Genomic DNA, 17,500 nt, shown 5'->3' on the forward strand with positions numbered 1-17,500 from the left:
TAATAATAATAATAATAATAATAATAATAATAATAATAATAATAATAATACACTTCACAGATGACCAGTGAAAGTACCTTAGGGCATAAGGACACAGAGTGTAAACTAGGGTATCATTGTTTGTGCATTTGTAGGGATGGGCAAAGGATTTGTTCTTGCTGACTTTTATAGGGCCACCCTTCCCTGTTCCCTAACCACAGTCCCTGGACTGGTTGTGGATTAGACAGACTTCGCATTCTAGAATCTGCACATTACTAGACAATTGTGGGCATATCCAATACAATGCATTTGAAACATGCATGCAGAACAATTAACACATTACAAATGTGTAGAAAAGCACAAGGCTTATATGTGAGCAGTGCATAACTATGCATTTTTTACAATTCATACATTCCTTGAATATGTTGTGTGTGTGTGTGTGTGTGTGTGTGTGAAAAAATTAAAATCAAGTGGATGAAAGCCAGCATGGACTGAACATGTGTGTGATGAAAGGGAAAGTATCTGAATGCTAATGTGCCACATGTGAACATCCATAGCTAGTCCATGGTTTGTATAGCTGTTACATGTTCTATTCATTTGTATTTTGCAAGATGAGCACAGTGATCTTGTAGATTTTAAGAATGAAATGAAAGTGTTGATATGGCTTGGGGTGGATTCACTCTTAAGACAAAAGAAAAGTAATTGCTGTTTGATAGTTTTCCATTTAAATATTTGTGAATTGTTTTGCACCAAGGATTGTGTGATCATTTTTCTAATCTCTCTGGTGCTAAAAGTTTACAAACCACTTCAATCATACATGTTCAGCATGAACAGGCATCCTCTGAAAGGTCAGTGCTTTAATACCCTAACTCCCACCTCAGGAAATTTTAATTGTATGTGGTAGATATTTCATCCTCCCGCACAAAAGCTCTTGCTACCTTATTCATTCTTTATACACTTTCTTTCTATAGCAGTTTTAATTTCTTCCTTTTTAAACAGATCATCTTGGAAACCACTACTCTTAGGTCTTCAGGTATACTAAGTGTTAAAACAGGGTCATTATGCACCCCTAATACTACTGCACCCATGCACATTAAAAAAAAATCTTTGTAAAAGGTATAGCAACATTATGATATACTTCACAGAGAATAGAAGTAACTAATATCTTGAAACTGCCGTAAAAAGGACAAAAATGCAAATTCATTTATTGTATCAAACATGAATCTGGAACTCTAGAAACATACACTTCAACAATAATTTCTCCTGTTATAGTATATCTGTTCTTCTATTCAGCCTATAAACTTAGTGGAGGCTATTTGCTTAGATACCCTCCTTGCATTCTCTGCGAGTCACAGCAGGTCATCAGACTATTAAAACCTTAATCCCAGTGAAGCCTAACATATAAATTAAAATAACCTATCCCTCTGGTTGACTTTCACTGTGCTAGCATTGCATGAAACATCAAACCATTTCCAACCAGATAGTTTTATCACGCTGTAGGATTTGCCTGCAAATCTTTGTCTGCTTAGCTATGGTTGCAATGTCAGTAATATGTGAAGCAATTCACTTTCTCATGCAGTGACACAACTGGGGGAATGGTGGTGGACAGATTAACAAGGACAGTTCATTGCATGGTATAAAATGGGCAAATAGAAAGAGAGTGCACACCAACATGAACATGAAAATGAGATTTGGAAAAACTGGTAATTGCTATTTAACATTTTAGTTCTCCCATTACCTTGACTAAAGCAGAGTTGAAAATATTGGTATACAACAGTTTTAAGGGGAGGTAGATATGTATTGTATATGTGTCGTGTACTGTATATTGGTGCTGTTTTAACATGTAAGCCGCTTTGATTGCCCTGCAGCAGAAAAGCGGGATACAAATAAAAGTTTTATTATTATTTATTATTTATTTACAGAAATTTTCCTCTTATTTAGTCCTATCAGGTAGATGTACCCAAATTTTAATCACCTGATATTTCTGTCAATCATCTAACTGCATGCTTGCGTCACACATCCTCAATGCTATGGAATTCTGGGAATTATTGTTTTGTGGGATATTTAGCCTTTGCCGTCAGAGAGTTCTGGTGCCACAACAAATTACAAATCCCAGAATTCCATAGCCTTGAACCATGGCATCAAACTGAATTCTTTCTGCATTGTGGATGCAGCCATGGTTTGCTGGTTTTAGAGTCAAACCAGCACTAACTGCCTCATGTGATGCTCAGGAGCACATAGTCCTTTCTTTTTCCAGTTTTTAAGTTACTCACTTCTGTAAACATCAGTCAAATTTCAGCCAGCCTCTTGTCTTCTTTTCTCCTTGATTTGACTTTGTATTCTTTTAATTTTTTCCCATACTTTCATCATTGATATTTTGTATTTGTTCTACCCCACTACCCACTGCTGTTGGCTGATTCCCTAATACTTGTAGCTCCTGATACTTTAATGTTCTCCTATAATATGTATTCATACCACATTCTTCCCAGAAAGTGACTAACTGTTCAGAGCAACAGCAAATTTCTGACCATTTTGAATTGCTCCCTATTTCACCGATGACATTTATTGGTTTTCCAAAGTATCTGGGTTATCTAAAGCTGAAATGCGCTTGGTATCATTTTGTATTTACATAGCAGGCCCAGGTCACTTACTATCATTTCTGCAATAATTAGTAGTACTGAGCTCCATTTGTTGGAGAAATTGTGGGTTGCTACAGTGACATTTTAACAGTGATAAAACAGTAGGTGGGCCCTAAAGCCTCAAAGCTAATTCTTGCTAAGGTACTTTGTACTTTTATGATGTTGCTGTATATTGAGAAGAAAGTTTGAAAGGTCTTTTTAATTCAGAGGGATGTCATTTTAAAAAGAATTATTGAACAAATAAGTCTACTTTTAAAAGTGATGTATCCTTAATGGATTACTTTTATGTAGATTCTTTGTAATATAGTCTATTGTCTTGTTGTGTTTTTTTAAAAAACTGAAAACATGTTTAGACAACGTTTCTTTCTCATAGGTACCAGGAAAATATGCGCTTGGTATGTCTAAAATGAATGATACCATACTATAAGAAGGAAACATTGGAGTTAAACAGTATAGAAGTAGTTAAAACCAAGAGTTGGAAAAGTTATTGTTGTGGATGACAACTAGCAGAATTCCCAATCCAGGATTAGCACTAGCTGGGGAATTCTGGGTGCTGCCATCCAAACAAGCAAGTTTTCTAAGTCCTGGCTAAAACATTAGGATTGATTAACCATTGTATGCAGATTTAAATGCCTGGGCATGTAAATGAAATGTTGGTGCCATTCTGGCCTCAGTGTGGAGGGTATTCCACCATCCAAGTGCCAAAGCAGACAAGTCAGTTTTCCTTTTCGCCATACATTAAACTTCTTCTAACAAAATGTATGTCAAGAATAGCCACCATTAAAGATCTTAGGATTTGTAATGATATGTATGTTAACTTTGTTACAACAGGAGACAACAACCAGTATGACCCATCTCCAGTACCAGTAAAATACTTTAGCTATTATTGAATGCTACATATCTCCTTGGTGACAGGCATTGTGCTCAAGTTAATGTTTAGTTCCATTTATAATATAATTATGTCTTAACAGTAAAACAAAAATCTAATTAAGAGGATCTGTTTGCCAAGGAAAAGTTTAGTTTAGCACTGGATCTATTTATCAGTGGTGAACAATTTCCCCCACTGATTAGAGTCTAAATTATGAGAGAAACATCACAGATGCATGCTGCATTGGGCAAAGAACACATGTGCGCATTTAAATCATGTATATCTTTCTTTTAACTGATGTAATTGTGAAATATGTTCTTTTTGCATTCATAATTAGGGGGTGGAACAGATGGTGAAGGCTTAGTTTAAAATAATCTGTCATTAAAATAACCTAGCCCACCAGTAATTCTTCATTCTAACTAGAGTTTAGGTCAGAGTAACAGAATTTTTTGTAGTGTTGGCATATAGTGGAAGAAATTAAGGATTTCATGGATAATATGTGACATATGAGGATGGTTCCTTGGAATAATAGTGTGGTAAAAATGATGTGTATTCAATGCAATATGACTCTATACCCAAAAGAAAAAGGACAAAAATAGTAAGTCTAAATTGTCCTACGTGAATTGACCTTATATATCATGGAAATCTTAATCCAGAGATCCTTATGTACTGCAGCGAGTTTATGTCTCACTTCAATTCCATGTACATTAAGATGGAGAGAATATTCAAACATATTTGAAATATGGTCCAAAAAATAGAATTCTTAAGTGTTGGGAAAACGTGCCAAGAAGAATCCTAGATGGGTGAGAATTTTCTCACTTCAGGAGTTGCATAAAAAAATGCATATGTTGTTGTTGTTGTCTGTGAGCAGAAAATGGCATTTACTAAATTAGAAAGTAATGTTTCTATGCATAAAACAAGCTTCCTGTGCAGAAAATAGTGTTTTCTGCATGGACATGTTATTTTCTGTGGAGAATATGTTTTCCGTGCAGGAAATATGTTTTCTGCACAGAAAAAGCCATTTTGTGCAAAAAGATACACATACACACACATATTTGCATGAAATAGTTTCCAAATTGTGCCTAGTAATTGAACACTGTGCAGTTTTCAATGTGTTTCTCAAAATGAAGGGGGGAGCGAAATGACAAAATTGTTTGTTCTTGCCTCAAGAATTAAATTTATGAAGATTCACATCCCTAGTCTGCATACTGTACAATTAATACTTGTTGCTTTCAGCCTTCATGATATTTATTGCTTTCTTGGAAGGAGGGGTGGAAGGGAATTATATGAATGGAATGATTCCCATTCATAGGAGAAACACAGAATATAAACTGATTGACTGATCCTATGACTGAATGTATGACTGAACTTTGAATGAATGAATGAATGAATGAATGAATGGCTGCAAACAGACCTCCCTTTTTAGCCTTTAGGTGATTGGCACCAAGATGCAAAAATCCAACTGCTCAGGAGTTCTTGGCATTTAAGAGAGAACACAATATTTGGGATTAGTATTAGTGGAGAAGGAGGAAGGCATAAGTTTAAGAGCTGACTCCTCAGTTTTGCAAAATAAAAATGGCTCCCATAGTTGACAGTGTGAAGAGTTTATCATTACAGCCACTTTTTGCATGTGTTTGTGTATGTGTGTGCATCCCATAAGGATTTTCCATTTCCAGAATTTGAAGACGTGCACATACTTTACTGTCTACAAGACTGAACATCCTTTACCTTAACAGTATATTGAATATCAAGGTGGGAGAAGGTAGCATTATATGCAGGTAACTTCACTGGTGGTTTATCTATCTGTGTATTAGTTCCATCTTCACAAGTGTTCAAGGTGACATACAAGAGAAGGAAAAAGAAAAAGCAGGCAGCATCAAAACCAAAATAAATGAGCCACTAGAATCTTTCTTACAGAGCAACAAACACAATCAATAGTGCTTTACACATCTGCCTTGCACATTATTCTAATTCACATAACATAAATTATAATTACCAGTATCATTATTTAGATATGGCACAGCTCGTCTTTACATCTCAAAATAATTTGCCTCCTGTCAACCATATAGACTTACTGAGATCTGACAAGGAAATCTCCCATCATTGCAGTCTGACTTGCTTAGAGCTGTTTTATGAAATATGAAAACTGTCTCTAATCAGACACTCACATACCTTTAAAACGTTTATTTTAGTGTTTCCTCTAAGATTTTGTTCCTGAACTGCTTTGGGGGGAAAACCATATAGGTTTCAGCATGGTATTATGATAAATCTTCTTGAGGAGGGGCACGCATTAACATTTGTGTCGGTACTTTTTCATCTTAATCCAACCTTGTTTAATAATCAGAAAATTCTACATAGTGGGTAAGAAGATGTAATTAACTCTTTGACCCCAGAATCTTAATTGGTGCCTGTTGAAAACAGTGGGGCAGTTTGAAAAAAAGTAGCCTGTGGTGATTGAAACAGCATAATACATAATGGCTTTCGCAAATCAAAATAAGAGAATGCTGGAGAACTCAGTTTTAATCACAATTTGTACATAGTCAGTAGGTGGAAGAATTTGCTAAAAAGACATTTCCTCCTTTTAGATCTTCAATTTTGTCAATATGTAGTCTCTAGTTCTGAAATCTGCTGCACAACTTTGTAGTAAAGAGTGCTGTTTAATGTTGTAGATGACTAAACTATAATTTGAATCTTGAGACTGGTTGATGATAATAGGACACCATGCAAATATTTAGTGTTCCCCAGTTTCCGATGTTTGTTAAAGGTAGAAATTATCATACAACAAATTATATAGTTTTTTTTCCCCAAAATGGCTTTTCCATCCCTTGACAGGCATTCTGTATAAACAGCAATGGGCTTCTAAATTGAGCTATGTGTCAAATCATGAGACAAAGATTCCAGTGATCATTGCACAGTGGCTCACTGAAGTACTCAGTACTCTCACCAGCTATATTTTTTTGCCCTAAAGAGTGTATTGCAATTTAGTATTTACTGGACGTTTGATAAAAGTTTTTATACATCTAAACATCATTTAAAGCCTTTGTGAATGAGTAGAGCATTCCATTACACCTGTCTGCATGAAGTGAGCTGTATCATCCAAGAAAATGCATTGTCTCAGTAAGAAGGAGGATCCATTTTAGAAAGGTGCCCAAAGGAGAGAAAATTAGGATAAAAATAATCTAACGACATGTCAAAATATAATTGTAGCACACTTGTAGCCAGTATTTGTGCCTCGTAATAATGGATGGCCATATACATATATTTATGTTTTCTGAATGACTTTCCATGAAATAAAACAGTCAGTAAACAGAACAACTTTAATTAGTCTAAACTGATTTTCCTCCTCCTCCTCCTCCTCCTCCTCCTCCATTTTCTCAGTTCTTTTCTTACTATGTAAAAAGCAAAGATTCCCCCTCCCCAAATTGTTTTTGACCTTTAGGGAGCTGATGTTTCCACATTTCCCTTCCTCATGGAAACAAAAATTTCTCACAATATGTGTGTGCCTTGTGTGGAAGGGGGAACATCTTCTTGCTCAGTTCTCTTCTAACCTTAAAAAAGGTAGCTATGCTGGTATGTGAAAGAACCAGAGTAAGCCTGAGCCTCAGAGCCTCTTGCATGTACTGGGGGACTTTGGTAGCTTCCAGTTTTAAACACTCTTATAGTGGGCCTGCTGTATCAGCTTGAGCATCCATGGATTTTTTTCTCATCATGGAGGGGACCAGAATGAAACCCCCTTGGATGGGAAAGGTGGGCTGTACGTCAAATTTCTGGGAACTATAGTTTGTTTTAGCATAAGTAAGTGAAAACTTTAGGGTCATAAAACATTTTTAAAAACCAGCTGGATCTAATCTAGCACCATGTTTTTCCAGAATGGCTAACCAGATACCTGGGGGGTGGGGGTGGGGAGTGGGATGAACTAGTCTTAAAAGCAGTATTTCCTACTATTGTCTCCTGATAACTATCATTCACAGCAGAGCTTATAAAAGTTTGTTTTTAGAACCTGGTATCTGTGGTCCAAAAGTAAGATTTCAAGTTTCTGATTCAGAGCCATGATGGATGCTAGAGGCAGCACCTAGCCATCATGACAAATACTTCTTTTTTTCTCCATGGTTTGTCCAATTCACTTTAAAGCCAACTCTTGTCTATTGCCCCATGTTTTGGAAGGAAATTATATAATTTAGATAGGTAAAGATGTCCTTCATTTTTGTTCCTACTATTAAGGGATATTGAATGAAACAATATTCAGTATTGAGAGAGAGAGGAGACACACATACATGCACACAGAGAGAGAAAGAGAGAGACTCCTTTCTTCTTACCATTCATAGTTTTATAAATCCCTGTGGAGAGTGAAGAAACTGCATATTGCTAACACCATGGTGGCCTAGCCAGCTAAGATTCAACATACGTCTATCAACAGCAAAGAAACATTTCATAGTTATCAATAAAAATCCAAATCAAAAACTTTTGGATAGGCCATGGTGGGATATTGCCCTCATACCCTCTGTACAAAAGAAGAAAGAATCCATAGACAGCAGTAATATCGGATTACTATAGTACCAAATACTTGTAGTAAGGTATTATAGTTTGATGGTAGAGCCCATCAAGATCTGATCCTCCAGTTTCTTTTAATATTAGTCCTGCATAAGAATAAAAGTTGATAAACCCAAGGAGTACTTGGTGGATTGTTTTCTAAATCAAAAAATGTTGAGTGTGTTCTTATGTGGGACAAATGTAAAGCTAGTCACTTGAAATTGCTTGCAAGTAATTGATGTCAGCATTCAAGGTACTGTGCTAATCATCTGAAAAGAAATTATGATAATTTTCAGGATAAGCTACTTGCATGGTATAAATATTTTTGTTTGACTAACGTCTATGCAGATTTACATTTTTATTAATTCATAAATATAAATTGAAGCTCCTTTCTTTAATGTGGTAACTTTACTGTTTGTTTTCCAATAAGTGGTTCATTCTTTGAGGGAACAGATTTTTTTTAAAAAAAAAGAAAGAAAAAGAAAAGAATATTTCTACCTCTTACATCAAAGAATGATGAATACTAACCTAGACTAGCTTATTGCCATCCGTGTGTTGGAAATTAATCAAAAAGCAAAGGAATTGATACAAACCACTTCTTGGTGTTTGAAAGAGAGCAAAATTAGTAAATATATTGGTTTCTCAAAATATATACTAGTTCTGATATTGCGTTCTGATCCCAATTAGAACTAGAGCTGATCAAAGCTGGAATAACATTACATTGTTTGCAATATGTATATCTACTCCAAAGATTAAATTTTGAATATTTAATGTGTAATTTGTGCTGGTCTTTAAGTATTTTCATTCCCTACCACACAGATGAAGAAGTTCAAAGATTTTGGGGGGCAATGTTCCATTTCTTAGACTGACATGGGCTGCCTCCACCCCTCTATTTCTATTGCCAGTTTGAAAAACACCTCATCTAAGACCGTTTTAAAAACTGAAGTGGAGGAATGAGATCTTGTATAAATTTTCACAGGCAGCACTCTTTTATGGCTTCCCACTTACAGTACCACTGTCAGAACTCATAGTTTTTCTGTAGTTCTCCCCACGTGGCCATTTGGTGGTTGGTGGAGAGGAGGGGTGCTGGTCAGACAGCATCTGCCTATGCCTCATAGTCAAACAGAAACCAACAGCATCTTTTACGAGGATCCACTATGGTCTCAGTGGATGTCATCAGTCTGTGTTTTTCTATGGGGCATAGCCAGATGCTTCTCCAATACACCACATTCTCCACCAGCCATGGAACAGCTATTCAGGAGCACTATCAGAAGAAAACCAGAAGCCTTGGAATGGCTTTGGTTATTGTAGAGAGTGGAAGAGAATACTAACCTCCACAATAACTAAAAGAAAAAAAGAAAAAAAGACTTATGCAGGCATATATGTGCATATGTCACTAACAGAATGCTAGCCAATGTGTGTGAAGGCTGTGTATCTGGTTTAAAAGGAAACCTTTGCTGCCTGGAATGGAAATCTCCATTTTTTTTAATTATTTTTTTTTTTTGGTAACTGAAAGTGACTGGCCGTGGGAATAGAAGAAATATATGGGGTCCCATGTAGCTTGCACACTGCAAGTTACCAACCACTGTTCAATTGCATTGACTAAAATATATGGGTAGAAAGGGTCTGATGCTCCTACAGAATCTCTTTGACAGAGACTCAGATTAATTTCTTTCACTGGAGCAATATGCTTAGAAATGAATGATGTACATATTAGTTTTAGAAAATAATTTGTCTTAGACAATCATATTTTGAATCAGAATGTGAAGGGGAAAAACTCGTAAGTTCTGTCATTTGCAGACTAGTGAAATATGTAATAAAATAATTATATTTTTTTTAAAATCAATAATCTAAGAGAAAAGTGTGTATTCTCTATATTGGGCTGTGATTCAGTTAGAAATTGCACTTTTTGTTTGATAATTGTTAATATGTTTCAGGTGGTTTTCATTATATATAGCAAGAATTTATGTTCTTTAATAAATTATTCTGGTAACCATATCTAAAGCTTTACACCTGCTATAATCTTATTTAAATGTGGATGTTGACATTGAAAAGATCAAACTCACAAAATTGCAGTGGTCTCCAGGTGTGAACCTATCTGACAGTAATCTGTTGATTGGTTTTGTTTGTGTTCACACAAAAAGTGTGTGGGATACATTTGTGAATGAAGAAGAGGGCCATAATCCCCTGTTAATTAATAAATTAGTACAATCCACAGTGGTTCTCCTCTATTTTATTGGGAAAGAAATTCTTTTCATTTCTAGGCTAAGCAGAAATAAAATGTTAAGAATGATAATATATGTTAATTTCAATAGAAAGAATAGACTGTATTGTGTGATTCCTTTGCTTTTATCTATTCATGAAATATATCACCATATAACAAAATTTCTCACTTTTTTCTTCCTTTGCAGTCACTGGATGGATTTGTATTTGCACTAAACCAAGAGGGAAAATTTTTGTATATTTCAGAAACAGTCTCCATCTATCTTGGCCTATCCCAAGTAAGTAGGAAATTCAGTTGTATGAATTCCACTCTCATGGTCATGATTTTTAAAACAATAATCTGGTTGGAACATTTTGCATGTTATTGTATTTATTATTTCATGCCCATGTCTTCTCCATCTAGAAAATAATTGAAAATTGTGAGTGGGCATACAGTGTTCAAATGAAAAGAAAAAGGAAGAAAAAAGACATAGGTTGAAGAACTTTTTTCTCCCACAAAGGATCATTATTAATTTATTGAGAACAAATGAAGTTTCTTTCCTCAGTTGTTTTGAACTTTAAACCTCAGTACCTGCTAGGAAAGGGACACACTAATAGTACTTCCCTTGTGTCCTATTACTGGATGTTTATGGAGTACCCTGCATTATCCTGGGAGCTGACACAATGACAGGGAGTCATTTGGAGTCAGGAAATGCTGAAAGAGACCATTAAAATGACTTGCAGGGAGGGTTTCAAGAAGGACATATTTTGCTCCTTTTGCACATGTTCAGTGCAAAAATGCAGAAGATATTTTAAAATAAAGTAACCATAGTTTAATTACTGCTAATTCATTACTGATCTTTTTCTTTCAAAAACCTAGTTATACAGAAATAGCTTTTTGTTCATTTCTAACAGCTGAGCTTCTAGTAGCATTTGAAGGCAGCCTGAAACAAATTTTGGAATACTTGCAGATTTTGTTTGCATGATGAGTTGCTAAGTAGGATACTCTGCTTCTAGTGCAGCCATCCTCAAGAAACCCAAGTGTTGTGATAATGTTTGTGTATCCTTGTTGTTTGGAATGTCTCCATATTGAATTCACTGCTAGTGTTGCCACAATTGTTAGAAGATGTTTGTCAGGAGTGGAAGTTTTAAGATTCTAGTTTGGTTGTGGTGACATAATCCAAATTGAAAGTCCTTTTCTGACATAATAATACCTGAATAAGTGGTGTAGAAGGAGAAAAAAGATTTAAATTGCAAATATTGCTGGTAATGAAACAACAAGTACTAGTCCTTCAAAGAAAGTGTCTATGGTAGCCTTCCCCAATCTGGTGTTTTTGTAGAAATATCAGACTGTGTGTGGCAGCCATTGTGTTGCATTCCAACACATCTGGAGACATCTGACTGAGGAATCCTGGTCTGTGGTTACTTACATTACATTATGCGTTCATATTGGCTATGTGAAAGTTTTAGAAAACAAAAAAAATAATAGTGTTTTTAAAATCTTTTTGAAGTCTTTAGTTTTGCAGCGAGCATTTATTCTTCTCTGGTTCCTTCCTTCCTTCCTTCCTTCCTTTCCTGTTTTTTTCTGGGGAAACCTGTATCAGGAATTTCACATTTTGTCACGATAAGCCACATGGTTGTCAATCTGATTTTTTAAAAACACACAGAAACGTAGCATGTATTATTTTCTTATGCTCATTTTAATGTGTTATGTGCATAGTGCTGAGTTGAGTGAAATAAACCAGCAAAAAGAAAGAAATGAATAATTAGTTTAAACAGGTAAATGCTAATTAGGGAGCTCCTGAAAGGCATCCATTATACACTAGCTTAAAATAAATTTTACAGCTCTGGTTAGTAGTGTAATCCAAATTCTGTCAAGGCAACTGCATTTTCTGTAATTGAGATGTGTATGTTTGCTTTGCATAACAGATGGCTCTGTGTGCTTAGACTGATAGCTAGGAAAATAATAATTGCATTATTCTGGCCAAAAGAATATTAGCTCTTGGGTTAGGGCCATTTCAGGCAGTCCGCCTGCCAGCACAGCATATGCACATATATGGATTCGATTTTCAAGGAAATTGATGCATCTGGAATAGTGTCGCCATCTGAAATATCATCTGTTCAAGAAAAAAGTTGGCTTTAACCCTGTCCTAGTCCTCCTTGTTAAAGCATGTTCATTCACTGAATTACAGCATCAGTAGTCAGATATCATTAAAGTACTTGTAGACTGCTCATCATTCATTTTCTAGACTTTGTGTAGGTTTCTGCCTTTCTGATTATAAATAGTGAGTTGGACATTGCATATTTCAAAACATTCTATAGTAAATACTAATTGTCTTTATTAATCCATGTATCTACACACACAAAACATGAATACAAAAGGAGGCTAGGCTGTGCCTTTCCATGTTATCTTTCTACCAACACACAAAATTAAGATTTTGTAAACTGCCAATTGATAAGAAAAAGGCTTTTTGTCAGATCATACTACATTTTCTTCACAAATGTGCTTTAAATTATGTTTTAATTGAATTTCATTTTAATATTTGGAATGTCTTCTGTTTAGTTGTAGGGTTGTTGTTGTTTTTTAAGTTTCACTGTGGACCTCCATGAGTCCAGTTTTTGAAAGAAAAAAGTGAATCAGAAGTCCAATACATAATAAACCATTCAATTGGTTTATTTATTTATTGAAATCTGAAAATTATTTATTTATTCATGTATTAAAATTTGAAATCTGCTTCATAGGCTCAACATTCAAGCAAACAGCCCTTAACTGGACAAGTTTAAAAAGCAAAACATAGTGTGTTCTCATGAGTTGATCACTGGGTAGAACCGTGCAAACCAATGTGAACCTAATTCAAATGTAATTATTTGAAAATACGCCCCCTACTGCATTTTACCCTTCATAAAACGCTATGAAAAATAGTGATCCAAGGGCAATACCATTGTATGCAAACCAGATACAGTAGACATGGAACAAACTGCTATAGAGGCAAATAGCTATGCTGGTTGCTTCTTTTTTAAATGATGTGCTCCAGCACATGTGATGACAACTGCACAGCCTGACTAAGCAAAGACTTTCCCAGTATCTCATCACATAAAATATCAAAATCTCTTGCCATTACTTGTTAGTGCCAAAGCCAGCAAAACTCTCAACGTATGATCTCATGACTTGCTGTTATGGATACAAGGGCTACTTCATACTTCTAGGTGGTCTGTTACAATCCAGTGAACACTTTCTCTGTATGCTGAACATTGGTACTAGGTTCGCAACATGTTGTCACCTTGGGAATGAGGAATGCTACCTCTATTTTATTTCTATCCCACTCTTTGTTCCCTAAACCCTCTTGTATCTGACAATAATACAAGAAAGTGTGGGATGGGGGAGAATGAAGTACCAAAAGTGTTTCTTATTATCCAGTGTGTCACAGTAATTACCCAACAGGTACACATGGAACTTGTGCAATTAGGCATTTTGGTCAGGTTTTCAAATCAAAATCATACCATTAACTCTAGGGAACAGATGCATTTCCCCAGAAATAGATTTTGGTCTGAACACTGGCAGAAATGTCCTGAAAGAGAAGTGCTAACCTGAGGTAGGCTGACTGGTTCCATTGGTGGAAGATGGTGTCCCCATTTCTTTTGGGTTGCCTCCTAAATATGTTGATGTAAGAGACATTATGCAAAGTAATCGGTAGCACTTTTGAGACTGACTGAGGGAAATACTGTATGTTGTAGCATAACCTCTCGCAGACAGCCTGGTCTACTTCCTCAGATCCCTCAGATGATGTAGGAGACAGTTTGGCTTATTTGTGAAACAACTCAAATTTATTGAGCTTCTTCTTCCTTCCTGCCAATCCATTTCATCTGTAATCTTACAAAAGGCACTGGAAAAGGATAGAATTACCATGTGGCTTGTTAACACCTGGCAGTTGACATGTGTGTATGGGACATGGAGAAGGTATAGTATCGCAAAAATTGGAGTTGGTGGGAAAATGGCAAGGAGCAGAATTCTTCTACCTTAGATTAAAATCTAACCAAAGAGAACAGAGGGCTCATTATACTTGCCTCTTATTTTGGGTTAAGCATTATTAAGGTCATCATTATTCAAGTAATTTTAGCAATTTTCTTCTCTCTTTGAAAACTCATGGTACAGCTTCAAAGATTTGCAGCCCAAGACTTATTCTGTCCAAAATTCACATCTTGCACATAAAATAATATTTCTACTTTCTACACAAAATAACAACATGAAAATCTTGCATCAAATACAGTAAGTCCCACAGTGCAAAAAATTCTTGACAGTTCATGATTCTTCTTGGAAGCATTTATTAGAACTTGAGATACATGTTTTTCAACCATTTTCCAGATATTTTCCCCATTACAGAATATAGATATTTTTGTACTTCCAAGCCTTCCCCAATATCACTGCAAAAAAGTCACAATTGTATAAAGTAATAGACTGGAAACATAATAAATCATGAAGAAACCAGGTTAAAAACTCTTATGGGGCATTTCCAGGAGAAAGCAGTTCTCTTGTCTCAAACTTTGTGTGCTTTTCAACACATGTTACATTGGAGTAGCTGATACCAGGAATATAATTTTTCCCTTTATATGATCAATGTGGCCATTTTTATTTAAATATAATAACAATCCAGGCCCCTCTTTTGAAAAAGAGTTTGAAAAAGAGTTTGAAAAAGAAAAATGAGTACAAAATCTTTTCACTATAAATAAATAAATAAATAAATAAATAAATAAATAAGATTTTATTTTTATCTCACCTCTCCATCAGGATCGAGGTGGCTTACAATAACAATAATTTCATATAATACAAAAATAATCCCATTATCCCCTCCCTCTCTTAAATACAACATAATAATCCCTACATAACCATAATAAATAACATCTAAAATATTAAAATAAGCATTAAAGTAAGCAGAGACAGGAAGACGTGCTGAATGAACCAATGAATCAATGAACTGATGAGTGAAATTCAGTATGGGACTTCCATCGACATAACTGGGCTTAGGTCTGTGGGAAGCAGAACTGAGCACTTCAGAAAGGGGCTGCCTGACATTAATCTGTAGAGAAGCCAGTGGAATGACCATTACAATTTTCCACCAATGCATATCAGGATGATACACATCAGAATAGACACTGGTGCACATGGGGGTCTCCTGATGCTCATCCAGACTAGGGACTAGATTACAATGCACAATGGGACACCAGCTAGAGAGTTCCAATACAGATTGTTAGAGCCTGATGCACATTGAAATGCTTTTGCTGAAGCCCTGATATACATCTTTCCAGTTCACCAGGAGGATTCTATAGGACCTTGGCTATGTGGCTAACTATGTACTATAATTTTTTAATGTACTACACAATGTAGACCATGATATAGAATTCTGGCCCATGTTTAAAATATTCATGATCACTTACGTTATCTAAACTAATCAAAATGTGGCAACTTTCCTATCATTTTAAAAAAAAAGTATGATAGATTACAGATTGATTGCTAACAGTGAAAAAAAGAAGTTGAAATCATCCACATTAAATGAAGGATTCAGAAGCATTATTTACTTCAGAGAGTAACAGCAAAAAATAGTTGTGTAAACAATCCTCCTTGTAAAGGAAGTGATTTCAAAATTGTACAAGGTATGAAAACTACAGTGGTAGACTGTTATGTTATTGAATTCGATTTCATGATAAAAGTGCCAGGAACAAACATTAATGAGATATGAATACATGAGCTATCTAGTCTCCAATTCTTTATGTTCCAACCATTGCTATCTGATAAACATTGTTGGTTTCCTGCCATGAGCTGGCAGAGGTTGCAGTTCTGTTGAATAAAACCTGTGACACTTTGAGAGTGTATACTTCCAGTAATACTGGACTTCTGTTCTTGTGAGGAATGCTTGAAAACATCTCTAAATATAGTGTCTGGCATATTTTTGACTGCAAGCATGCTACATCTGGTTTTGTTGCTCAATTAGTGATTAGATTTAAAGGTTTGCTTCAACTCTTTGCTTTCTAGGAAGAGAGAGAGGAAGCGAACTTGCTTATTGTACACCTTGAAGTCCAGATTTTAAAGAACTGACTGTGATGTGCAAGAGAAATTTCAAAGCACTTTTACTGAAATATTCATTCTGGAGATGACTACAATGATAATGCTGATCACAAAATTAACTATGAATAAATTAGTTTAAACTGTAAATTATAACCTAAATCTTTTAGAAATGGGGCAGTGATAAAGATTTTGAATATTTCTCCCTTGAACATATTATTTAAAATACAAATAATAATAGAAAGAATAAAATTATTAACCAAAAATCTAAGGTCAGGACCCAAGATATTCCTTTAGCAGTGTCAGAATGAATATGGTAAGTATATTGAAGCCTTCAGTACACTTTCTGTGATTTCGTCAGAACACAATAAGGACACAAGACAAGTGTTAGTTGTTTGTTCCTTTTTTAAAAAAAAAAATAATAGTAACTGCAGTAAAGCCTCCATCTACACTGCACTTGTATCTGTATATAAATGGTTCAGTTTGATTACATTAGTCCCATTCAAGGATCTCAGACAGTTTTTAAAGAAAAGTTACATATGAACACTCCACAGATAGGTCTTATGTATATTGTATAGCTGCCAATAGACTTGTTGTTAACACAGGACTACGTGCTTTACTACTGTTGTCCTCCTCTCTCTATCTAGCTTTGTATCTCTCATTCCTGATCATATCTGGATCAGGGTCTATATCCCCCTGGGTTGTTTTGTTTTTGAAATGCTGGCAGTCTTCAGTTTTGGCAAGCCTCCATAGGAAAGCTTAATTGCCAAGTAGCAGTTACTGAGAACATCTCTTTCTTGTGCACCCTTGTCATTCCCATTTGGCATACAAATGATACCAATAAACAGTTGTCTATCAGTTCCAGTACTATACAGTAAAAAGCTTAGCCTTTTAGGCAACTGTTGTAATGCACAGTATTGGCATTTATTCTGTAAAGTATCATCTTATTTTTCCATTGATTCACTACAAACAGGCAGACATATATCAGAGCCAAAATCCTAAAGCTTTTTTTTTTCTAATTTCACAGGACAATGTCAAATTAAGCAAATTTCAGAATGAAGTCTAGAGTTCAGAAGTGTAGTAATTATGCTTTCCAAAATGTCTATATTATAAACATAAAAGTGCTGTAGGAATGGCAAGCAATACAGTTGTATGCCACTGAATGTATTAATGGGGCTCGAAAGAAATCAGGAATTGCAGCCATTATTAATAAAAAAAATACAA

The 17,500-nt window shown here is 35.4% G+C and overlaps 1 protein-coding gene across 2 annotated transcripts in view; it reads left to right on the plus strand.

The window, feature by feature from the left end:
• NPAS3 (neuronal PAS domain protein 3) overlaps window positions 1-17,500 on the plus strand; it is a 952,772-nt gene that overhangs the window by 626,127 nt on the left and 309,145 nt on the right. For both annotated transcript variants that reach the window (XM_042477645.1, XM_042477653.1), the window contains one exon: window positions 10,428-10,517. In XM_042477645.1, coding sequence (XP_042333579.1) covers window positions 10,428-10,517 — 90 coding nt within the window. The remainder of the gene's footprint in view (window positions 1-10,427; window positions 10,518-17,500) is intronic.

The sequence above is a fragment of the Sceloporus undulatus genome, chromosome 1, assembly GCF_019175285.1.
Source record: "Sceloporus undulatus isolate JIND9_A2432 ecotype Alabama chromosome 1, SceUnd_v1.1, whole genome shotgun sequence".
NCBI classification, from domain to species: domain Eukaryota; kingdom Metazoa; phylum Chordata; class Lepidosauria; order Squamata; family Phrynosomatidae; genus Sceloporus; species Sceloporus undulatus.